At 57.4% G+C, this 21802-nt stretch overlaps 10 protein-coding genes across 10 annotated transcripts; 5 read left to right on the top strand and 5 right to left on the bottom strand.

Annotated features, from left to right (window-relative positions):
- Positions 1 to 42: 42 nt before the first annotated feature.
- Positions 43 to 1351, top strand: B0H18DRAFT_976787 (ARF/SAR). Its single transcript, XM_048044194.1, has 6 exons — positions 43 to 190; positions 259 to 324; positions 380 to 430; positions 490 to 741; positions 796 to 871; positions 920 to 1351. Exons 1-6 carry the CDS (start codon positions 163 to 165, stop codon positions 993 to 995), a joined length of 549 nt encoding a protein of 182 aa, XP_047899308.1. The 5' UTR covers positions 43 to 162; the 3' UTR covers positions 996 to 1351.
- A 181-nt stretch (positions 1352 to 1532) lies between these two features.
- Positions 1533 to 2875, top strand: B0H18DRAFT_1082377 (cysteine synthase; the record flags this gene model as incomplete). Its single annotated transcript, XM_048031526.1, has 7 exons — positions 1533 to 1629; positions 1688 to 1817; positions 1872 to 1986; positions 2048 to 2265; positions 2412 to 2446; positions 2496 to 2687; positions 2745 to 2875. The coding sequence occupies 7 exons, from the start codon at positions 1533 to 1535 to the stop codon at positions 2873 to 2875; spliced, it is 918 nt and encodes a 305-aa protein (XP_047899307.1).
- A 108-nt stretch (positions 2876 to 2983) lies between these two features.
- Positions 2984 to 5662, bottom strand: B0H18DRAFT_1207232 (uncharacterized protein). The gene is made up of 7 exons (XM_048036213.1): positions 5545 to 5662; positions 5453 to 5491; positions 5335 to 5403; positions 5123 to 5268; positions 3712 to 5060; positions 3408 to 3621; positions 2984 to 3354 (listed from the first exon to the last, which is right to left on the bottom strand). Exons 1-7 carry the CDS (start codon positions 5579 to 5581, stop codon positions 3250 to 3252), a joined length of 1959 nt encoding a protein of 652 aa, XP_047899306.1. The 5' UTR covers positions 5582 to 5662; the 3' UTR covers positions 2984 to 3249.
- A 184-nt stretch (positions 5663 to 5846) lies between these two features.
- B0H18DRAFT_976777 (Rec8 like protein-domain-containing protein) lies at positions 5847 to 8542 on the bottom strand. The gene is made up of 6 exons (XM_048044193.1): positions 8463 to 8542; positions 8290 to 8410; positions 8088 to 8227; positions 7405 to 8038; positions 6397 to 7349; positions 5847 to 6344 (listed from the first exon to the last, which is right to left on the bottom strand). The coding sequence occupies exons 1-6, from the start codon at positions 8463 to 8465 to the stop codon at positions 6081 to 6083; spliced, it is 2115 nt and encodes a 704-aa protein (XP_047899305.1). The 5' UTR covers positions 8466 to 8542; the 3' UTR covers positions 5847 to 6080.
- Positions 8543 to 8707: 165 nt separating this feature from the next.
- B0H18DRAFT_976775 (uncharacterized protein) lies at positions 8708 to 10982 on the top strand. Its single transcript, XM_048044192.1, has 4 exons — positions 8708 to 8839; positions 8894 to 9249; positions 9305 to 9640; positions 9691 to 10982. The coding sequence occupies exons 1-4, from the start codon at positions 8734 to 8736 to the stop codon at positions 10651 to 10653; spliced, it is 1761 nt and encodes a 586-aa protein (XP_047899304.1). The 5' UTR covers positions 8708 to 8733; the 3' UTR covers positions 10654 to 10982.
- Positions 10983 to 12203: 1221 nt separating this feature from the next.
- Positions 12204 to 13183, top strand: B0H18DRAFT_1082372 (uncharacterized protein; the record flags this gene model as incomplete). Its single annotated transcript, XM_048031525.1, has 5 exons — positions 12204 to 12266; positions 12335 to 12573; positions 12632 to 12832; positions 12887 to 12951; positions 13005 to 13183. 5 exons carry the CDS (start codon positions 12204 to 12206, stop codon positions 13181 to 13183), a joined length of 747 nt encoding a protein of 248 aa, XP_047899303.1.
- A 472-nt stretch (positions 13184 to 13655) lies between these two features.
- On the bottom strand, positions 13656 to 15014 carry B0H18DRAFT_1082371 (glycoside hydrolase family 16 protein; the record flags this gene model as incomplete). Its single annotated transcript, XM_048031524.1, has 7 exons — positions 13656 to 13735; positions 13796 to 13853; positions 13915 to 14080; positions 14169 to 14331; positions 14386 to 14610; positions 14670 to 14809; positions 14848 to 15014. 7 exons carry the CDS (start codon positions 15012 to 15014, stop codon positions 13656 to 13658), a joined length of 999 nt encoding a protein of 332 aa, XP_047899302.1.
- A 1110-nt stretch (positions 15015 to 16124) lies between these two features.
- On the top strand, positions 16125 to 17351 carry B0H18DRAFT_1114384 (concanavalin A-like lectin/glucanase domain-containing protein; the record flags this gene model as incomplete). The annotated part of the gene is made up of 5 exons (XM_048033107.1): positions 16125 to 16317; positions 16383 to 16607; positions 16653 to 17074; positions 17125 to 17182; positions 17239 to 17351. 5 exons carry the CDS (start codon positions 16125 to 16127, stop codon positions 17349 to 17351), a joined length of 1011 nt encoding a protein of 336 aa, XP_047899301.1.
- Positions 17352 to 17599: 248 nt separating this feature from the next.
- B0H18DRAFT_1114383 (uncharacterized protein) lies at positions 17600 to 18595 on the bottom strand (the record flags this gene model as incomplete). Its single annotated transcript, XM_048033106.1, has 5 exons — positions 17600 to 17778; positions 17836 to 17900; positions 17960 to 18160; positions 18225 to 18463; positions 18533 to 18595. 5 exons carry the CDS (start codon positions 18593 to 18595, stop codon positions 17600 to 17602), a joined length of 747 nt encoding a protein of 248 aa, XP_047899300.1.
- Positions 18596 to 19172: 577 nt separating this feature from the next.
- On the bottom strand, positions 19173 to 21552 carry B0H18DRAFT_1207225 (general amidase; the record flags this gene model as incomplete). Its single annotated transcript, XM_048036212.1, has 10 exons — positions 19173 to 19416; positions 19473 to 19615; positions 19671 to 19972; positions 20034 to 20080; positions 20136 to 20509; positions 20566 to 20708; positions 20765 to 20877; positions 20931 to 21090; positions 21139 to 21401; positions 21546 to 21552. 10 exons carry the CDS (start codon positions 21550 to 21552, stop codon positions 19283 to 19285), a joined length of 1686 nt encoding a protein of 561 aa, XP_047899299.1. The 3' UTR covers positions 19173 to 19282.
- Between the last annotated feature and the right edge of the window lie 250 nt (positions 21553 to 21802).

Here is a 21802-nt window from a genome sequence, read left to right as displayed (position 1 = left end):
TCGAGGGGTTGATAGTGTGGGGTGGGAGTGTCCGAGGGGTCGCGTGGCGTTTGGTCTGGCCCAATTTGTTCTGGCGGTCGTAGCTCTCAGCGACCTTCCTTCTGTTGGCCACCTCACTCCCGTCGTTCCTTCGTCCCACATTCTTTCATCTCAACACACAACATGGGTGCTAATCTGTCAAAGGCTTTGGGTAAGCACGCGACGCGAGTGGCTGTTGTCAGTGCGGGAGACTGACGAACCGGCCATTGTGAACCCCAGGAAGGTTGTTTGGGAACAAGGAGATGAGGCTGCTCATGTTGGGTCTCGATGCCGCCGGGAAGACAAGTGAGTTGGCACCATGATAAGGCGACGCGTCGCCTGCTGACTGCCTTCTCCGCAGCCATTCTTTACAAGCTCAAGTTGAACCAGTCTGTCACAACGATCCCGACAGGTACGCGTTTCCCCCACTTCACGCTTGCAGCAGGTCGTAAGGCGCCATCTACTCTGTAGTTGGATTCAACGTCGAGACTGTAACCTACAAGAACGTTAAGTTCAATGTCTGGGATGTCGGTGGCCAGGACAAGATTCGGCCCCTCTGGAGGCATTACTACACGGGGACGCAGGGTCTCGTGTTCGTCGTGGACAGTCAAGATAGGGAGCGGATAGATGAAGCTAGACAGGAGTTGCACCGGATATTGAGTGACCGGGAGATGAAGGAGTGTCTTTTGCTTGTGTTCGCCAATAAGCAGGATCTGCCAGGAGGTTCGTACGCGTCCCCATCGCTAGGGCGTTGCAAGCTAAAGCAGCATTTGACAGCCATGCCACCGTCAGAGGTGACAGAGAAATTGGGGTTGCATCGGATGCGCGATAGGTCATGGTATGTTCACCCGAGGTATGTGGCCTGTTTGTTTGATCCCTGCACACGTCTGACTCTTCTCAGTTGTGCTACGACTGGAGAAGGATTGTTCGAGGGTCTCCAGTGGCTCTCGCAAAACGTCAAGAAGCGCCAGTCATAAGAAGTCATATAAGATACCATTCTGTCTCCGGGTTCTGGCTGCTGTAACCTGCTCGATACCCGTCCGTCCTCTCTGGTAATCTGGTTAATCTTGATACTCATGGCCCGCACGAACGCTTGCACGACGGACACGCCGGTCCACACGTCTGTTTTCCTCGCTTCTCTCAATTCTAGGACATCTTTGCTTACCCTCCTCGATGATACACCTATGTACATGCACTTTAATGGATCTCTGTGTTCTGTCGGCGCGGTCACCTACGTTTCGCGCATTCTCCAGCGTATATATGAGCTTTTCTCCATCCGTGAGTGGCGGTCACGACACTGGTAGGCGTACATACAGTGAAGATAATACTCGGAGCTGCCTAGAATTCAGCTGCGTGACTTCGACCATGTCGACGGGATCTCGAGGCGCGATTGCCGGGTACAGTTGTCTCTCGGGTTTTGCTCATGATGACGCCTTCGCAGGACCGGTCGGACATGGGAGGCTCTTATTTCGCAGAGCATCCCCACGTTGCCTCCATCATTCTTCTATCCCGCCATGTTGGGTGCTCTGCGGGCGAAGCCTCTGGCTAGGTCGTTCACCTCTCGGGCAGTCGATGGCTTCACTGGCGCCGTCGGCAACACTCCTCTGGTGGGTGCTATGTATCAACTGGCGTCCTGTGTCGAGGTTGTGAAGGTGAACTCTGGGAATAGATCCGCCTCAAGAACTCTCGGAGAAGACAGGGTGCAACATTGTTGGCAAGGCCGAGTTCCAAAATCCTGGTGGTAGCGTGAAGGATCGCGCTGCGTTAGGTATCGTTCGGGACGCAGAAAATCGAGGATTGTGCGCACATTCCCGTATTATGCGGTCGCACACGTAGCTAACACCTCCGCGTAGGCTCAAAGCTGGTGGGACAGTCGTGGAGGGCACGGCTGGAAACACTGGCATTGGTCTCGCCCATGTCTGCAGGTCTCGGGGCTACAAATGCGTGATCTTCATGCCCAATTCTCAGGTAAGTTTGACGGCATCAGAAGTTGTCTGCAGACCAGCTGAATGTCCCGCCGACGATCCAGAGTCAAGAAAAGATCGACCTCTTGCGCATGCTTGGCGCAGAGGTCTACCCCGTACCCGCAGTCGCATACGAAAACCCCAAGAACTACAACCATCAGGCCCGCGACTTCGCCAAGAGCCTACCCAACGCCATCTGGACAGACCAATTCGACAACGTCGCGAATACAAGGGCCCATTATACCTCGACAGGCCCGGAGATCTGGGAGCAGACGATGGGAATGTGGACGCGTTCATTTGCGCGACGGGTACGGGTGGCACGCTGGCGGGTACAGGGATGTACTTGAAGGAGAAGAGCAGGGGAAGACGCAGGTGTGGCTCGCCGACCCCCGGGTAGCGTGCTGTGTAGCTATCTGACTAGCGGGGGAGTTTAATGGAGAGGAGTGGTTCCTCCATCACTGAGGGTGCGTATATGCGTACTACGCGCGATTCCTCTTATTTGACATTTCTTAGGCATTGGTCAGGGCCGAATCACAAAGAACCTTGGGACATTCGTGAATGAACTGGACGGCGCGCTGAGCATCCCTGATGCGGAGTCGCTGGAAATGGTGTACGACCTCCTGGACAGCGAAGGTCTCTACCTCGGTGCCAGTTCGGCTCTCAACGTCGTTGCGGCATACAAGCTGGCGCAGAAAGTAGGACCTGGTATGCCTCGTGTTTTTCCAGACGAAGGACTTCTCAGTCAATTATTCTATAGGCAAGACGTTGCTACCATACTTTGCGATGGTGCCTACCGGTATCAGAGCCGCCTGTTCTCAAAAGCTTGGGTAAAGTCAAAGGGGCTGGAAGACGCGATTCCTCTACACCTCAAGAAGTACACGGTACTAGATTGAACAATGGTATCCCGGGATATGTGAGTAGTATGAATGCTCTAATATCACCTCAGTTTTGGCTTGTGTCATTCGGTCCTATGCTTCAGCTGGTCTGTGACATAATGAGAACCAGAGTACATTACGGTACGTGCTTAGATTGAGGACAAATCGGAAAGGTATACTCGTAATATCGTCACTCGTTCACATGATCTCGTCTACAGTCATCTCTCCCTGAAATGTAGTCGACCTCTGGCATCGGCTCAGCTTCCTGTTAGAAGCCATGGACGATGCACTCCTGGAGTTCAGTTCGTTCGAGCCCTTCTGCGAACCACCCAAACCGATACTGGCGGAGGGAACCTGCAGTCTCTCTACTCGCGTCACCGTCGTTCGTGTCTTCAACTCCGGCGGAACAGCGACAGATTGTACAAATTGAGTTCGTGCTGCAAGTCTTCGTTCTGGGCTTCTGTCGCATCCCGGTCGCGCGTGAGCATCAGTAGTTGCTGAAGATCGCTCGTAAGCTCAGTCCTTTTCATCCTAGTCCGCATTATCTTACCTGCTTTGTTTCATGCAGCTCTCTCCTGATCCTGTCCACGTACATGATGCGCTGCGCTGGATTGTGATGCCCCACAATCTCCGCATTGAACTTGCTTAGATGCCTGGCTTCCTCTTCTGCCAACGCGTTTCGTGCCACGAGTGCATCGACCTCTTCGACAAGCTGTCCATAAGCCTCGCGGTAGCGCTCTGCCTCGGCAAGCTCAGCGTACATTCTAAAGAACATGAGGGCACAAAGCACCATTGACGATCAAACGAGCATGTCAGTGATGTCCTCCACGATATGGTTCGCGAGCACGACGCACTGATCCATCTCAGCGCGAAGCGCCTCCTCCGCTGCCCGGTGCTGTTGCACTGTCGTCGCAAACCGGCGGACCGTGTCCTTCTCCTTCTGCAGCGCCTGCTGAGCCGTGGAAAGCTCCGTAAGGTTGGTCGAGCGCATATCCTCGAGCTGCTTCATGAGCGCAGCTTCGGACGCCTTGACCGTATCGCAGGCAGCGGACGTCCGTGCGAGTTGCTCTTGCGCGTCGACATACTGGGTGCGCAGGATCTCGAGAGTCTTCTGGAGTTCGTCGTGTTTGGCCTCTGAGACAGACAACTCGGAGCTGCGCTGACGGGCTTGCTCTTCAGCCTCGTCCGCCGCCTTGATTAGCGTCGTGGCATTTAGCAGAAGTGCGTCCGCCCTGAGGCGGTGAAGATCCGCCCAAGAATGAAGATCTGCGCGAATGGCCTCCGTGCTTGCACGCTCGGCCTCTCTGAGCTCGGCCCCCAAGCATGCTACATCCTGTTCGAGTTCTGGATGCACCAGCGCGTCTTCGTGCTGTGCTGCCTCTGCGTCGCGCAGGGCCTCGACATAGTGCGAGACTTCGTCTTGCGCTTCTCGCAGCTGGGTAGACAGGAACAGGTTCTCGTCCTTCGTCTGCCGAATGAGATTGGCAAGCTCCACAACTTGTCCCTCTGAATTGGCGAGTTTGCGCTCGAGCCTGTGGACTCGTAGCCGGAGGGCATCGGCTTCGTGCTTGACGCGCGAATGTGTGGTCTGCGAGATACTCTTTGACGCGAGTTGACCATATTCAGTAGCGACACGAGCCAGGGTAGCTCGATGTTGGTCAAGCATCTCCAGCAGTCCCTCCTCCCTCTCAGCAGCATGAGTCCTCGCATCATCCAGCGCAGCCATGGCAGTATGCGCCTCTGCCTTTGTGGTTTCGAGCTGCGCCTCGAGATGAGACGTCGCTGCACGAGCCTCGTTGACCTCCACGTCAACCTTGCCCTTCACCTCGGCTAGCTTCCCCTCCACTAGGTCGCGTTTCTTCTTCTCGCTCGCAAGCGCCTTCTCGAGCTCAGCAATCTTCCTGTCGCGCTCGCGGACGTCGTCTTTCCTCCGCGCCTCGGCCGCCTGCAACGCCTTCTTGGTCTCGCCCGCCTCGCCTTGCTTCGCAGCGAGCTGTGCACGCTCGTGCTCCGCCGCTTTTAGCTTCACCCGAAGCTCACGAAGCTCGCTTTGCTCCGACATACTTGTCTTCTTGAGCTCTTGGACTCGGCTCTCCAGAGCATCGTTTTGCTTCTTCAGCTTATCGGCGCGCTCAGAGTGCTCTGTAGATGACCTTTGTGCGCGATTGAATTCGAGTTTGAGCCGTTCAACTTCTGTGCTGTGCTAGAGTTGCATTGTGTCTCAGCTCTCCTCAGTCTTCACAGTGCATGTAGCACGCTACGTACCGCTTTCTTGCCCTCTGCGTGCAGTCGTTCCAGGTCCTCGAGTTTCCGTTGGAGGACGGCGTAACGATCCGTAGTCACAGTCTTCTGGCCGCCAGAGGCGGGCTTGCCATTGGCTACAAGTGCATCTGCATTGTAGGCGCCAGGTCCTGGAAACCCCGGTGAGAGGTTTTGTAGCCGCCAATCTCTGCAACACCTTACCAGGGACATCCGACGGTTTGTCCTTCCAAACCGATTCGTCTTCTCGAGGAATGCACCTCGTTTGTAGGCGTCGTATTCCGGGTCTAGTGTTCATGTGAGTTCAACACCAGAAAAAATACCCAGAGCGCATACCTTGAGGGTTGTATGAATTGGGTCCAGGGACCTCGGGTACTAGACGTAGTGCGTTAGCCTCTAGTGCCACAAAGGTGCAGGTCATTACTCACTCTTCGCTGCCGCGAAGCGTGGCCCCCGTGGAAACATTGTGATATCACCGTTGTTGTTATTCGTGTTGCTTTGGGTCCGTGGTCGGACGTGAGATGGTCGTGCTATCGTGCGTCGATGGCGGTCAAGTCGAAGTTGAACTCGAGACGCGTCTTGTGAACGCGTCACGATCACGTGTGACAGACGCGAAAGTGGCATCACAATCGCACCTGCAGAGTGTACATAACTCTGGCCAAATTACGGTGGACAAAGCCCTCCTCTCTCCCTCCGGTCGGAGTCGGGGATGTGCAGTCTGAGACCGACAGAAATGCTATCTAGCTAGATTCATTGCCAAAATACACTGATAGGCAGAACAAGCGACAAGCTGCGACACCGACTATGGTTCGAGACTACAAGAGATACAAGTACTTGATTGAGGTCGTGAAAGGTCGTATCAGTATAACATAACGATACGCAAGAGTAAAGCGAGGAAATATATCGATAGAAATCAAGAGAAATAACGTTAGTGAGTATAGAAAAGTCAATGGGAATATCCACATCATAGGCCGAACGCCGATGCGATGGAAGGGGCGACAGAGGCCTGTCTTCTCGGCGACGCAGCCATAGACGGTGCGGCGGAAGATTGGCGGAGGCCGGATACCATAGAGGGCGCGACAGATCCATGCCGCTGACGCTCCCAGAGCTTGTCCTTTGCCCGCACCTCGATGTTCTCGAATGGCGCAGCCTGCGAGAGCTTCACACAGTCCCGAGTGCCCAATACAAGCAACTCGAAGAAAAATGAAGATGCAGCACGGCGGCTCGCCTACGCAAAACAGGTGAGCTAAAGGAGAAACAATTGGACATCCACTACACACCTTCTGCGACATCTGTCTAAAGCTCATAGCCTTCTCCTGCTCCTGACCCGGAATGGGCTGCAACTCCTTACGGATGACAGTCAATGCCTTGACAGTGTTCTTGCTGTATCCATTCCCATCATCACTCGCACCAGCTTGACTGTCCGACTGGCTCTGCTGCGAGGTCCGATCGTCGAAGATCGCAATCGGGCACGTCACGTCCGCGTACGATTCCTCGCCCTCCTCCACAGGCGCATCGGGCGGTGGTGTCGACAGCCGAGACAACTCTGACGGCACAGCGGACCTCTCGCGGCCCACCTCCGGTAGCATCTCCGCGCCAGTATCCATTTGAAACTCAGGCAGTTGGAAGTCCTCGATGCCGCCCGTATTGTCGAACTCCAGGTCCCCGGGTGCGACGCTCGGCCGTCCGAGGACGTCGCTGCCGAGAGCCACGCTTGGTGCTACGCTTGCCCGACGAGCCTGCTCGACTTCCTCCTCCGCAGCAGGAGTACCCTCGACCCTCGCCCTCTTGCTTGGAGGTCGCTCCGCTTGCTCGCCGCGACGCTTTGGTGCTGAGAGGCTCTCTACGGGGCGCATGAACATCTCCGCCAGCTCAGGAGTGAGACCCGGAGGCGCTGCGCAAAAGAACGTGCCCGCGGCGGTCGTCCTTGTCGGCAAGAAGTGCGCGACGGGGTCTTCGCGAATCTCGAGCAGGCGCATAACTACGGAGGAGCCGGGTAGGTAATGGTGCTCCGTGACGATGCCGCTTACATCTACTTGCTGTGACCCGACGGCCGCTCCGCGTCCGCGCCCCACGCGCGCGCCGGGACCCTCTGCGAGCTCGGTAACAGCGTCGATAATTTGCTTCTTCTCCTTCTTTTTCCGTGGCGCCTTGCCTGCTTCCGGAACTTCTACTCTCGGTGTCAGCTCGACCCCTGGCGGAGGGGTCTGTGGTGGCTCTGTGAGGGGTGATGCTGCCGGGATGTCAGAATAACATTCCACATCAAGATAAATAGAAGTAGTACTCACAGGCTCTCGACGGCGTGAGACGCGGCGTTTGCGGTGTCAACGCCTGATCGTCAATCTGCATAGGTTCAGGGGCAGGTAGGGGCATAGGGTCGAAGCTGATTCCGAGGTCGATATCGCCCCCGAAGTCCAAGTCGATGTCGTCAAATGGGCGTGCGGATGCTTCTCTGCTCCGGACCGAGGCCAAATCAATGTCCGCACCTGGCCTGCCGAAGAATTGTGCGTCCAGCGACTCTCGTCCGCCAACTGATTGTGCCGCATCTCGCCCGACACCAACACTCATGCTATCGTCCTCTGCCTCCGACCGCCTCTCCTCAACATCGCCCGTGCCCTCGCCGAAGTCGATTCCCAGCGGCTCGTAATCCTGCGAACCGATGCCGTCGGAAGGCCCGAGATCAAAGCCATATCCTGGGTCATCAAAATCGAACTGGTAGTCCTCTGCATTGGCCAGTGTGATGTCGGCGACCTTGGCGATATGTTGACCTCCGGGCTGGACAATCTGGTCGTCAAAGTCCATGTCCCAGTTGATATCTGGTATGAGGGCATCCAGATCAAGCTGGTTGCCCTGAAGTGTGATTGCGTTGCGGTTGACGGCGAGTTGATCCTCCGTCATGTCTACAATTCCTGGTCGGAATGCCTGGGGCCTTGGGTGAGAAGCAGCGGCCACAGAAGCAATCGTAACGCACCATCTTGATCTTTAGCAATGCTTCGTTACAGTCATCCAAGAGATACTTGGCTTTCCTACTGTATATGCGAACCACACCGAGCAGCAACTGACCACTGAGCCGGAGGGCCATGACCTCCACCTCCTGACCCATAATTGCGTCTGCAGCACCACGGTATGAGCACATATCATTCCGGAAAGGAACAACGCATGGGTGGACATACCGACTGACTGCTCAATGTCTGTCTGCAGCGTCTGCGTCTTGGAGAGCTTCCGCTCCATATGTGCTGCAAGCCATACTTTCGCTAGCGGCCCCCGCCGGGACAGGATTGCCTCGGAGTAGAACTGCAGCAGGTCAGTACATGAAGCCAAGCGTTGCAAAGGTCTTCTCACTCACCATGATGTAGGGTATCCAAGAAGACAGGTAAAGGGGTCGCGCAGAGTCGCGCCTGTGGCAGGGGAGCGGTTCGAGACAACGCGTGTTGGGACTCCGACCGTACGCGGCTATGCAGACAGCGTTGCGGGCGTGCGACTTTCCATACAGCGGACTTGAGCGGACCCCGAAATGTAACAACGCGCTTCGGCATCGTCCGTGGCAGAGCCGGGCGTTCGCGCGCGGACGAAAAGTCGGTCTGCGCTTGGCCGGTGCTAGTGACCGCTGGCCGAACATGCTCGCCTCCTCGTCAAGACATGCGCTGAAAACAACACAGCGCCAGGCCTCACGGAGCATACTAGAGGTGTGCAATGCGCATGCCTCGTCGTCGGGCCCCGCAGGTGCGTATACGTATGCTGTCTGTCTCACAACTGTGTCTCACATTGCCCGGGTAGGCGTACAGCAGCAGAGGAATGCCGCTACTGCGCAGGCTAGCACGAACAATGGCGGTCTGAGGCATGGCCCCTACGCCTTCCAGCCCGACCCCCGCTTCCGGCGTGCAGAGGGTACACCACTTGCTCGCTTCAATATGCAAATTGCACACGCGGTCGAACAGCAAAATTGGGGCAAGGCTTTCAGACTTTGCTTGACCATGAAACGTCGCGGCGTCGCGCCTGATATTACCACGTACGCGCAAATCATGACGGCGTGCGCAGATGTCGGTTCCGCACGAGAGGCGCAGGCAACGTTTGACGATATGCTCGCCGTCGGTATACAGCCCACCCTGCAAATTTTTCACAAAATGCTTCATGTGAGGTGAAGTCACTTGCGGACGGCGCTGACGGGGTTACTTACGGTCTGCGCAGGCCAATCGATATCAGCCGTCGTCGGCCCTCCTCAAGCTTGTCAAGACAATGCAGGACCGCGGCATCAAGCCAAATGAAGCTACCTATGAGATCCTCATACTGCGCTACCTCTCAGCGCAGCAGCTAGAGCTCGCCTTGCAAAGTCTAGCACAAATGAATGCTGCCGGTCTGTCGCCCACCCTAAGAACTGCACAAGCGGTCATCAAGACTGCCGCTGCACTCAGTCTTCCTCGGCTTGCCCTCGACCTGGCGGATTCATTTGAAGAATCGTCGATACGACGGCTGGAAGCTGACGTCTGGGTAGACTGCCTTCTCACGTGTGCCGAGTCATTATGGGTCAGTCGCATACAAGGTCATGGACAATCAAGATCTGACGTTCTCCCTAGGAGGAAGGTGTCTTGCGGACATGGCAAAAGGTCGTACACGAGCTCAACATATTACCCGACGAGGGTCTCTGCGTTCAGGTCCTGCACACTGCCGGCCGCCACGGTCTCTCCGCGCTCGCTCTTGATGCGTTCCGCGTCCTCGGCCGGATCGGCGTCATCTGGCAAGAACACCACTTCGCCCCAGTGATCGAGGCGCTCTGCAAAGAGAAGCGGATCAAGGATGCCCTCGCCATGCTCGAAATGATGCGCAGCCACCATATCATCCCGCTACCAGAGACCACGCTCCCCATATCGAACGCAGTCTCGACCAACACGGACGCGGTTGACACCGCGTGGGGCTGCCTGGAGGCGCTGCATGAGGAGGGCCGCAAGATAGACATCAGCGCACTGAACGTGATCGTACGCGCGTCGGTCATGCTCGGCGACTTGCAGCGCGCGGTGGGCACGTACAAAGCCGCGGGTTCGCTCAGCTTATCGCCGGACGTGGACACGTACAACCTCCTCTTCGCAGGCTGCATCGCCGCGCGGCACCGTCAGCTTGGCGACAAGCTACTCTCAGAGATGAAGGAGGCGCGTGTGCGCGCGGATGTGCGCACGTACGAACGGCTCGTCGCGCTCTGCCTCACGCAGGCGAACTACGAGGACGCTTTCTTCTACCTCGAGGAGATGAAGGCAGAGGGTCATCTCCCCCCGCGCTCCGTGTACGTCGCGCTGATCCGCAAGTGCGTCAAGCTCGGCGACACACGGTACAAGCTCGCGTTAGAGGAGATGCTCGAGTGCGGGTATGAAGTGTCGGAGGCCCTCCAGCGGTTCATCGACTCGGGCGGAGAGCAGGATGAGCCCGAGGGCGCCAAATACCGCAAAGCGGTCCCACGCACGAAGGTTATAACGACGCTGCGTGGGGAGTTCATGAAGGGTGTGACGGGTACCCCGCCGGCAGCCCCGAAGTCGTCTGAGGATTAAGTTAGCTAGAGTCGAGTTGAACACGGTAATGCTAGAGTTCTTTGCTCATCTATATCATACCGGGTATAATGGAATTTCCAGGTCGACTGATATCTGACGCGCAATGCTGCAGTGATCCTCCAGATCGAGCAGCGGCACGATCCCTGACTGAGCGTCAGATCATTACCTGCGGTGATCATCCGCAACATAGGACTTCTGGCCAGCCAAAGCTAGCGTGTACAGTTGGCAAATGAGGGTGGGTGGTGTTCCATGCTACCGGTACTCAACGTTTTGCATGAACCAATTGATGTCCAAATTGATGAAACGACATGAAGCGAATTCGAAGGCCGGGGTAGTCTCGTTGAAGAGAGGCTGAAGACCTTCCTGAAAACTAGCACTGGATAAAGGATCCCTCCATGGTCCCCAGGGGGTGGAACGAGAGGCTGCATGCCCTCGAACACTTATGACGTTCAGGCAGATCTGCCACTGCAGAAGGCGTTCCAGATGGCAAAGCATGCGTTGACTGCGGCAGAGTACAAAGACATGCATATTTCGAGTGATGTGTCTAGCCAGGCGTTGACTGATTCTTTGAATCATCGAGTCTAGAATAACTTAGAACATCAACGGGCGTGCAGCATGGCTCGTCTCGTGCACACTCCGGAGTCCGGACCCGCCCTCACAAAAAACATTGGCCGTTTCGTTCTCCAATTTAAGGTGCGTTTCCCTTGTATAGTACTATTGAGACCTCAACTGACATGCATCTCAGTGTGTGTACACGGCATCAGACAGGGTGTTTGCGCTATCTCTGGGGATGTCCGAGTCGCAGATGTCGGACTACACGATGTGATTTCTGAGAGCGAACCTGGTGTCGCATATAATCATGCATCAAGACACGACTGCCAGCAAGTTCCAACTGGCACTTGCGGCGGAATGATAGGCCAGGTCGGTGAGGGACTGCGTTGTGATCCTTCATACAGTTCTTATGGAGTCGCATATCCCGAGGCAACCGGTACTCCTTCTCCAGTGGCCGGAGGTTGGTCGGAAGAGCTGGACATCGTACCGCACTCACTCGCGTAGGCGTGTTCCGAATGACGAACGTACAGTCAACATTCGGGCAACATTCGGGCAAGCATCGGTCAAATTACAGAAGGTGGGCCCTATGTGGCCATCGTTTCAGGCTGTTTGCTTACTGACTTCACATCAGGAGTTCAATGGTGCATCCGCCTGGTGGGATGCGTGCGACCAATGATTTTCATGAAGGTGTAATACGGACTTGTAAGACGCAGAACTTTTATTGATATACTGGGCGCTGACACGGAGGATGAATTCGACCGACCACAGATTCGGACGAGCCCTCGACATAGCACTTCGAGCCCAATTCCCGAGCGAGTCGGACAATGACTGGGTGCGAAGCGATCGTGCATCCCTCTCATCCTGCCCAACGGTCATCGTGATGGCCATATGAGATGGATTGGAGGACCAGTGTATAAGAGAAGGACCGGTGGTCCAGGGAGGACAGTACTCACAGAACATCCGTCGACTAGCTAGCAAACCGACCGAAATCTCGCAGCATGCCTTCGTACCTCGTCACGGGAGCCAGCAGGGGCATCGGCCTTGGCATAGTGACGAAGCTTGTGGGTGTGACAGTTTCCACGCAGGTCAAAGAGGAATGGCCACTGTACTGACTGTGGCTGCTCGATAGCTCCAAGACCCGGAGAACTTCGTGATCGCCGCGGTGCGCAATCCCGAGGCTGAAAGCATCAAAAAGCTAGGGAACGAATACCCCAAGGCGCGGTTCGCCGTCATCACACTCGACTACTCCGACTACGCCAGCATCGCGCCGGCCGCCGACGAGGCCGCCAAATTCCTGCCTGCCGGACTAGACCACCTGATCAGTAACGCCGCCGTGAGCTTCCAGGAGGGCGCGAGCTTCGAGACCATGTTTGGCGTTCACGATCGACCGTTGTGCAGTTGCGTGACTGATGTTCGCGCCCTGCAGTGATTTGAAGCTCTTCGAAGAGGAGCTGCGAGTGAACACTGTCGCGCCGATCGAAGTTGTCCGCCAGTTCCTCCCGCTGGTGCGCAAGAGCGCGGCGAAGAAGGTCGTCCTCGTCAGCACCGTCGTCGGCTCGCTCGAGCTGGCGCCGAACCTAGCCACTCTGGCGATCACCTATGGGGCCACGAAGGCCGGGCTCAACATGTAAGTACGATCCACCGTGCAGTCATTCGCTTTTCTCACCGACCGGGCCCGTAGCCTCGCTCGCAAGTGGGCCGCTGTCCTGTACGAGGAGGGGATCACGACGCTCGCCCTTCACCCTGGTGCGTGCGCTCTTCACTGCGAGTACGCTGACGACACTGACGACTCCGGCCAGGGTGGGTGGAGACTGGCTCAGGCCCGGGCATCAAAGACTGGTGGGCGAAGCGCGACCCGGATCGGAGGCCCATCACGGTGCAGCAGTCTGTAGAGGACACGCTGAGGGTCATCAAGGAGGCCAAGCTGGAGGAAAAGATCAAGCTGTACAGCCACACTGGGGATGTGCTCCCTTGGTGATAAGTACATATGCAGGAACTTGTCGCGCTTTGTCCGTCGCTGTCCTGGTAGTGTTGTTGTGACCAGGGATGATATCTCGCCAACATCATGTCTCTGTCAGGGCATCCTGCGGCCGTCAAGCTTCCAGACACATCGCTGGGACAACTAGCAGCATCGACCGCATCGTCTCAAAGAAATGGCTCGCTCCACCGAAGGGCGGGTCCTGGCTGTGCGAAGAAGTGATGACTGGAACATACTGCCTATCGTGGCCCAAACGCATTGACACTCACCATCAGCGGCGATTCGGGGGTCGTCGAAGACGTTGTCCGGAACATCATAATCGAGTATTCGAATTCTGGGAATATGGTGAGGCGCTGACGTGGGGCATATAAGAGGTAGAGGTGTCAAATAACTTAGTGAATCGTATATCACCAGTGTCAGTGTCCATGCCGCTGTTAGAACCCATGCACACGGAAAGGCGGCCAGTACATTCTCATGACGCAGGAGTGTAAACGCGGAGCGAGTTCACCTCCCAGTACGCGTTGACGAACGCTTCCGGGTGGTTATCGACCACTGCAGCGCGCCAGATCAGCACCCACGGACGATAGGCGTCTTGGATAGGGATTCACGTACAATCAACGCACGACCCGCTGCACCCGCTCGTCGGGTATGCGTTCCCGGCCCAGTCACCCTGCACGTCAGTCCGCTCAATCAGTCCGACGGTTCTGCTCGAAGGAGAAAAGTGTACTCACGCAGAACGTCAGGTCAAACACGAACATATGCTCATCGAAATGCGACTGATAGTCGCACTCCCTCCCCATCGGGAAATGCGCGACCGGCAGGCCCCACGCCGGACTCGGGCTCACCTCCCTCGTCTCCTCCCCACCTCTGATCTCCCGTGGCACGCCCGGGTCGTCCCTCCCCAGAACCACCCCCGGACCCCGTCCTCCTTCGAGCGCGCCATGACGAACCACCCGCCCCGCGCGCGTTCAGCTGCGCGCCGTACGACGCGGGCGGGCCGCCGACGCCGCAGCCCTGGTTGTAGTTCACGCGCGTGTCGCAGTTCGTGGAGAGCGCCGTGCCGGTGTGCGCGCGCGCGGGCTCTGCGGGCATCACGCAGCTGGGGAGCGTGTGGAGGGACATGGTGTTGCCGACCTGGAGGTTCACGCCTGGGTCGTTGGGTTAGCGGGGATGTGGGGGCGGATGAGGAGAGAGGGACGGACCTTCGATGATGTCGATCTCGCCGCCGGAGGGCCAGGGCCCTGCCTGGCTGAGCGACCAGAAGGCGGGCCAGGTCGCGCAGCCCTCGGGCATGTGCGAGACGTCGAGTATCGTGACCGAGTCGCCGTAGGCCTTGTTGGAGTGAATGCGGATGCTGTCACGCCCGCGTGCGTTGGGCTGGACGCGGTTCGTATGGTCTGCGCGCATTACGAACTTCGTATCGGATGCTGCAGAGTAGACAAAAAGGCGGTGAGGAGACGACGTTGGTGCGATGGCGGATACGCACCGAAAGACAGGTTGGTGCGCCTGGCTGACCACTTGTCGATGTAGTTGACGCGGCCGTGCGTCGGGTCGTCGACGCTCTCCCACATCCAGTGGTTGAAGAAGTCGTTGCCTACATACTTGTCGGCGAGTGCGTAGCGGGTCCTGCGTGCGTATCGACGTGAGCAGTCCTAGTCACGAACCAGGCGAACCCTGAAGCGTACACATGCTGGTATGGGTCATGTACGGGCCTGTACGGACTGACTGCAGAGGCGATGTAGGGCCGGACGTAGAGAAAGGCGCAGAGGATGAAGAAGCAAGAGCAGGCGATGAGAAGGAGAAGGGGATAGGGCTGTCTGGGATTGGGCATGTCTATGTACTGTGAATGTCGGCGTCGGGAAACATAGCAGCTCACTGCGGCGCAGTCAGGCCGTCTGCGCGAGTGGTGGTCGCGTCGAAGCACGGCCTGGGCGTAGCGTCATGGCCGTCAAATTCATTTTGACTGATCGAGCGTGCAAGGAACACGGGCGCTTCGAGAATTCTTCGCCCACGACAAATTCAGGCCACTCCTTGCGCATAACATATGTACTTAGTCATGACGACCTCCCATTTGTCTGTGTGCTTCTTGCGGTGACTGCGACGCAGATTCTGGACGTACCCGTGACTGTCCCGTGTACGGAAGCATAGGCAGTAGATGAAATGAAGTCTTAGTAGGTGCCGAGATACACCCCGAGCGGAGTGCCACCGATTCCACAAGAGCACTGTGCACAAGCCATGCGTGCGACAATGTGAGCTACATGGGCAGCGTGAGGAATATGTGAGCCAGTAAGTCAACCACGGCGCGTTACATGCCGATGCCGTGTTCATCGTTTGTACGGACAGCCCAGCAGGTCTCTGCGTGGCCTCGCAGAGGAACAGGCAAAAGCTTGCCGGTTGCTGAGCACCCAAGGTTGCGCTGCGGTCCTCATCCGCATAGCTGCGAGTCGCGTTTGTGTACGGCTACAGCGTCTCCGAAGATCAATGGCCAAACGAGGAGCGAGCGCAGGACATGTCCCCCGAGTCCCTGATCTTCACAGTCACGGAAAGCTCGCTACCTCATTCGACTTCCTCCTGGGATTAAAGGGCCCACAAACCCGACCGACGGTGTTTGCTCAAATTCTGTACCTGGTTCTATCGCGCATGGGAAGCGAACAGAATGATTTCGCCGCCATGACAAGAGGGCGCAGATACGTTCTTTTTTCGTAGACATAGAAAGTCCAGTACGGGCGCATGACATCGTGGCGGGCACCACGGGAGACAGGCCAAGAGGGAGTGCACCCACGATCGGGCTTCCTCTTCACCCTGTCATCCAATTTGGGACGACGGTGGTTCCCCGTGGACGGTGTGTACTCCTTCTTGCGTTGCCTGCCCGTTCCTCCATTAATATCCTTCTCTACTCAGGCCGTCCCGTGCTCCAGGTCAGCCCGCGCTCCCTGCCAGCATGCGTCCCGCCCTCTCCCTCCTCGCGGCCGCACTCGCACCCGTGGCCGCTGCGCAACTCTACACCCTCGCGGACGCGTATGTTGGCACCGAGTTCCTCAGCACCTGGACATGGCAAACCATCGCCGACCCCACCAACGGCGACGTCAACTATGTTGACCTCGGAACCGCCGTTTCCCAGAACCTCACCTACGGTGCGCACGCGTCTGCTCGCTCCTTTCCGCGCGTCCGTTGATGCTGGTCCTCACGTTCTTTGCAGCGACGCTGGACAAGTTCGTCTTGCGCGCAGACAGCACCAACGTCGTCGCGAACGGCGCCCTCGGTCGCAACAGCAATCGCATCCTCTCCAACAAGGCGTACTCCGACTCCGTCGCCGTGCTCGACCTCCAGCACATGCCCCAGGGATGCGCAACCTGGCCCGCCTTCTGGTCGCTCAGCCAGACTGGGCCCTGGCCCGACGGCGGCGAGATCGACATTATCGAAGGTACGCACCCTGCGGCAGAGCCCACCCCCGTCTAATGCATTCCAGGCGTGAACCTCCAATCTGGGAACCTCATGTCTCTGCACACCTCGCCGGGCTGCACCATGCCGGCGACGCGCACCATGTCCGGCTCCGTCACCTCCACGATCTGCGACGCGGACTACAACTCGAACCAGGGCTGCGGCGTCTCCGGCGCGCCGCTCTCGTACGGCGCCGACTTCAACGGCGCGGGCGGCGGCTGGTTCGCCGTCGAGCGCGGGAACGCGACCGGCATCCGCGCGTGGTTCTGGAGCAGGGAGGACGTGGCAAGCGTGCCCCTCGCCGTGCGCTATCCGCTCGTCGCTGCGGTCGCGGGTGTGAGCCCGGACGCGAGCTGGGGCGAGCCGTATGCGGTGTTCCCCATGAGCGCAGAGTGCGGTTATGAGGAGCACTTCAATGCGCACCAGTTCGTGTTTGATTTGACGTTCTGCGTGAGTATCTTCTGCTCTCTGACGCGAGCGAGATGCTGACGGCCGAGCAGGGCGACTGGGCAGGGAGCGCCTACCCTACAAGTAGCTGTCCTGGGTCGTGTACCGACTGTAAGTAATCAACATCGCTTTCAGTATGTTTTAGGCTTACGTATATGCGTGCTTAGTGGTCAACAACAACCCTGAAGCATTCACAGAGGCCTACTGGGAAGTCAACGGCCTCTGGATCTACACACCTTTCGGCCAGCCAGCCTCGCCGAATCCTCCCCCTCCTTCGTGAAGGGCGCGTCGCTTGGGTGGTCCGTAGCGGTTATACCGCCATGGGAATCTTCGGCGAGACCGCCCTGTCCTTTGCTTCCTGTCGCCTTTTGGGGCCGAGTCGCTTTGTTCACGCGTGACATCGAACAATGTAGGATGGAACACCATACTAATCTCACCGTCATTTGGGTATTAGCTAGAGACATACGTTCGTCACGATCGAGATAGCACATAGCCGGTACTAAAGTATGCGGACCAAAGCGAAGCCTATCACCAGGGGATCACGCTCCCAGTGTGGTTGTACAGCTTGATCTTCTCCTCGAGCTTGGCCTCCGCGATGACCTTCAGGGTGTCCTCCGCGGACTGCTGCACGGTGATGGGCTTCAGGTCCGGGTTGCGCTCCGCCCACCAGTCTTTGATGGTCACACCCAATTCAGTCTCCACCCAGCCTGGTCCGGCGCAGTCGTCAGCGGTTTGTGCATACTTACAGGAAAGAGCGCACTCACCGGGGTGAAGAACGACCGTCGTGATCCCCTCTTGGTACAGGACCGCGGCCCATTTACGGGCGAGGCTAATTACGTGCGCAACGTGTCAGGGACGTGTATGCCCGCGTTATGATTTTCTACTTACATGTTGAGCCCGGCCTTCGTGATCGCATAGGTGATCGTCAAGGTGGCGACGGTCGGTGCGAACTCGAGCGAGCCGTTGAAGCTGCTGACGAAGACGACCTTTTTCGCGGTGCCCTTGCGCACCAGCGGGAGGAACTGGCGGACGACCTCGATCGGCGCGACGGTGTTCACGCGGAGCTCTTCCTCAAACACCTGCAGGTCTCTGTCAGAATGAACTGGAACCGTCAGCCGTGTGACTCGACGCCAGTCGGGGGTGGACGCCGCACATGCTCTCGAAGCTCGCGCTCTCCTGGAAGCTCACGCCCGCGTTGCTGATGAGGTAGTCGAGCCCGGCGGGGAGGAGGTGCGCTACCTCTGCGGCAGCCTTTCCGATGCTGGCGTAGTCGGAGTAGTCGAGCTGGACGACGGCGAACCGCGCCTTGGGGTGGTCGTTCCCGAGCGTCGCGATGCTCTCAGACTCGGGGTTGCGCACCGCGGCGATGACGAAGTTCCCTGGGTCTTGGAGCTGTCGGGCAGTTGTTAGCGGACGTTCTGTGTGACCGCTGCGTGCTTGAGTGGAAGACAAGATACTCACGAGCTTCGTCACTATGCCGAGGCCGATGCCTCTGCTGGCTCCGGTGACGAGGTAAGAAGGCATGCTGTGAGGTTCCGGTTGCTGTTCTGCTAGCTGGTCGGTGGGTGTTCTGTGAGTGCTGCCCTACCTTCTCTTATATGGTCGGTCATGTTGGAGCTCGTCCGTAAGGCCCAAGCCGTGTGTAGTTTGAGGGGTGCGGCGATAGGACGACATCCAGTCATTTTCCGATTCGCCCGGGAATTAGTGTTTCGAAGTAAGGAGTCGAATTGAGGACATCTGGATCACTCGATCACCATCCATGGTCGGTGGAACTTACCTTCCGCGTCGGCGCCTGCCAGCAAGGAATCCTCTCCGAAGACGACGCCGCACTAGACGACGTTCCCCTTGGTCAGATCGTTGGTCGCGCACATCCTGCGGCAGGGTGCCCATGAACGATCGCGCCACCGTCGGATTACTGGCGGCGTGCGGTAAGCACACCGCCTGACATGGAGCGCTGGACCGGTATGACCGAAGCTTGCCCGGATGTTGACTCTTGCAGATTTGAGGCCTGGCGTAAGACGCCAGCACAGAACGACGTCCAGTGGTGAGTCTTCCAGCAAGTGGAGGACATTTCCCGGTCGCCTCGGGATACAGGGCCCTAAGAACAGCAGGAGAAAACCGAACGGCCCTCACCGAGCCTCGATCATGCCATATACCTGCAATACATCCGAAGTGGACTAGAAGTACACGTCTCCCGAAACATGTTCTCCGCTACAAACGTGCCTTTCCGATCTTCCCGAGGGCCTGAATCACGATCTCCGTCATCGCGAGGACAGCCTCTTCTTCGAGGGGCCTTCCGACCAGCTGAAGACCCACCGGCATACCGTTGAATACCTGAGGATCATCTACATCGAAGCGAGTGAACTCGAGTGGGAGGGAAGACGACACCACGACCACGTACACATGCCGTGGTAGATCTTGTCGATAGAGCTGTGGAACGAATGCGGCGGAGACTTGACATCCACCCGTGCGTCCACCTTCGTGACAGGGAACACCGTCGCAGCGTAGTCGAGGGTGTTCCACACCGTGGTATAGTTCGTGTACCTTCATCCCGCTCAGCACGCGAAGTCCAAGGACTCACCGATTAGAAGAGACCTACTGGTTCTGCCCGTGAGGCGCAGCAACGCTCGCCGATGCGGGGCAAATGATAGCATCCACCGGTCGCCCAGTACCCGTTTGGCTGGCAGTTTTCTGCCAGTGTTCGAGATACGCCTTGCGCATGTTGAAGAGCTTGTTCTGCAGCTGCCATAGCTCGTATGCATGCACGTCTTTCGCGCCATCGCCGGTGAAGAAACCCGGGGACGTGTCTTCGTCGGTGCCCATGCCCGAGAGGAGCGGCTCGCCGTGCTCAGCGACGTGGGATTGTATGTCGCGGCGGGAGCCGGCGCGCCAGATTGTGTTCTGTCGGCAGGGTACTGTGTCAGAATATGTCTGGTATCCTTGATGAGCACGGGGAACATACAGCAAGCCTGGCGAACTCATAGTGATTCAGAGGTTCCCAGTCGGTCACTGGGGAGGAAGCAAATCAGCTTCGACGTTCGCCAGATCAAGCAAGATGATGTGCCTGTATGGCCCGCAGCGGTCAATGCCTCCTTCGCCATCCGGAGTGCCCTCTGCAGTGGTGGGTGCGGCTTGACCTTGCCGTCATCCCACATAATAGCGAAGCACAGCTGCTCGCCTCTGCCATGCCTTTCAAGCGCATACAGTTTCTCATTCCACTCCATGGGGACTACTGAGGGATCCTTGAACCATGGTTGAGTGCTGAGTACAGCCTTCATGAACGTCTTCAGTCCGCTGAGACTGCTAGACAATGGTCCCGCCGCTGCGCGTACGCATTCCTGGCCTTCCAACGGGCCGACGCAGCCGTGGATGGGGAGACGGTGGTAAGACGGCTTGAGGCCGTAGATGCCATTGTAAACCGCCGGTATGCGAATCGAGCTGCAGAGGCACATTAAGCGCTATGATATGCGTTTGTTGGATGCTGTGGGGCTTACCCTCCAAGGTCAGTACCGACCCCAAGCACACTGCCTTTGAGGGCGATCAGTGCACCTTCTCCGCCACTTGAACCGCCGCATGTGAGGGAGCGATTATACGGATTGACCGTACGGCCGAACAGTAGGTTGTGCGTCTCGGTCCACTATGGGGCATTCCTGTCAGTGAGAGTGTTGTCAAATCGTTCACGCGTGATATTACCATTACGCTTTGAGGGACATTCGTCTTCACATATGGGATGGCGCCGCATTCGACGAGCGCTTCGACTATGACTGCGTCTTCCTGGGCGTACCTGCCAACCCAGGAGGCATAACCTGATGTCGTCATACTTAGAATCGAGATGCTATGTGCAGCATTTAATGCCTACCAAGTGTGGTTTCGATGCCTTTGACATTGAACATGTCCTTCAGCGAGATGGGCAAGCCATGCAACGGTCCGACGACCTTGCCGTTCGTCTTCAGGAACTGGTCCAGTGCTGCTGCACGCGCCAAGGCTTTCTCGACGAAGACCTCCGTCAAGCAGTTCACCTACCACTCGCATAAGACACGAACAGCGTAATGGGCGAGAAGTCTTACAGCTTGGTGTGCGATTACGGCTCGCTTGTAGAACGCAGTGGTGACTTCCACCGCGGACCATTCTGCTGTTGCGAGTCTCCTCAACAGAGTGTCTACATCCGTGACTTCGGTGATCTCTATCTCTCTGTCAGACAGGATACCGCTCTCTCGGGGCAGTCCCGTCACGTCCAGTCGATGTGGCGCAGGCGTTGAGGAGGGGACCCATTCCTTTGGGATCGCGTCTGCAAGTCGCTGCCTCTTCTCCACGGCCAGGCTCTCCACTTCTGCTCCATGTCAGGATGGTTCAGTGAGATGCGAAGCTACGAGGACGCTGAACATAATCACCTCGCAGCGGTATATTAGTCAGAATAAGACTCAGAACACTGGCACGGGATGTTGTGCGCCCCGGAAGTCTGCCGGATTGTGACTGGACATGAGATATTACTGCCACCATCCAATCTCGATCACCGCAGATCCCAGATCGACCGGCGGGCGCATTGTGCGGCGGCTGTCGCCCACGCTCCCTCGTCCAAACTCGAATGTCTAGCCCGGGCCACAGAAGTTTGTACGCAAGCCGCTGCCAGCCCAGCTCATGCCAGAATATTATAAGAGTGGGCCAGATGCCTTCACGCCCGGATTCATGTCCACTTGCCAGGTGCATCAACTCTTCGACATCGCTTCCCCT

The sequence above is a fragment of the Fomitopsis serialis genome, assembly GCF_022376445.1.
Source record: "Fomitopsis serialis strain Sig1Antser10 chromosome Unknown B0H18scaffold_4, whole genome shotgun sequence".
Lineage (NCBI taxonomy): Eukaryota > Fungi > Basidiomycota > Agaricomycetes > Polyporales > Fomitopsidaceae > Fomitopsis > Fomitopsis serialis.
The sequence above is the reverse complement of the archived record's forward strand: the minus strand, read 5'-3'. Positions and strand labels throughout refer to the sequence as shown.

Bases quoted from the DNA above. Each gene is read 5' to 3' on its own strand.
- B0H18DRAFT_976787 (XM_048044194.1), top strand. From the start codon at position 163: ATGGGTGCTAATCTGTCAAAGGCTTTGG. The intron at 191-258 runs GTAAGCACGCGA...TGTGAACCCCAG, and splicing joins TAATCTGTCAAAGGCTTTGG to GAAGGTTGTTTGGGAACAAG. The intron at 872-919 runs GTATGTGGCCTG...GACTCTTCTCAG, and splicing joins TCATGGTATGTTCACCCGAG to TTGTGCTACGACTGGAGAAG.
- B0H18DRAFT_976775 (XM_048044192.1), top strand. From the start codon at position 8,734: ATGCTCGCCTCCTCGTCAAGACATGCGCTGAAAACAACACAGCGCCAG. The intron at 8,840-8,893 runs GTGCGTATACGT...TTGCCCGGGTAG, and splicing joins CTCGTCGTCGGGCCCCGCAG to GCGTACAGCAGCAGAGGAAT. The intron at 9,641-9,690 runs GTCAGTCGCATA...CGTTCTCCCTAG, and splicing joins CGTGTGCCGAGTCATTATGG to GAGGAAGGTGTCTTGCGGAC.
- B0H18DRAFT_976777 (XM_048044193.1), bottom strand. The intron at 7,350-7,404 runs GTGAGTACTACT...ACATCCCGGCAG, and splicing joins TCTCACGCCGTCGAGAGCCT to CATCACCCCTCACAGAGCCA. The intron at 6,345-6,396 runs GTGTGTAGTGGA...TGTTTTGCGTAG, and splicing joins TTAGACAGATGTCGCAGAAG to GCGAGCCGCCGTGCTGCATC.
- B0H18DRAFT_1207232 (XM_048036213.1), bottom strand. From the start codon at position 5,581: ATGTTTCCACGGGGGCCACGCTTCGCGGCAGCGAAGA. The intron at 5,269-5,334 runs GTCGGATGTCCC...CGGGGTTTCCAG, and splicing joins TCGGTTTGGAAGGACAAACC to GACCTGGCGCCTACAATGCA. The intron at 5,061-5,122 runs GTACGTAGCGTG...ATGCAACTCTAG, and splicing joins ACGCAGAGGGCAAGAAAGCG to CACAGCACAGAAGTTGAACG.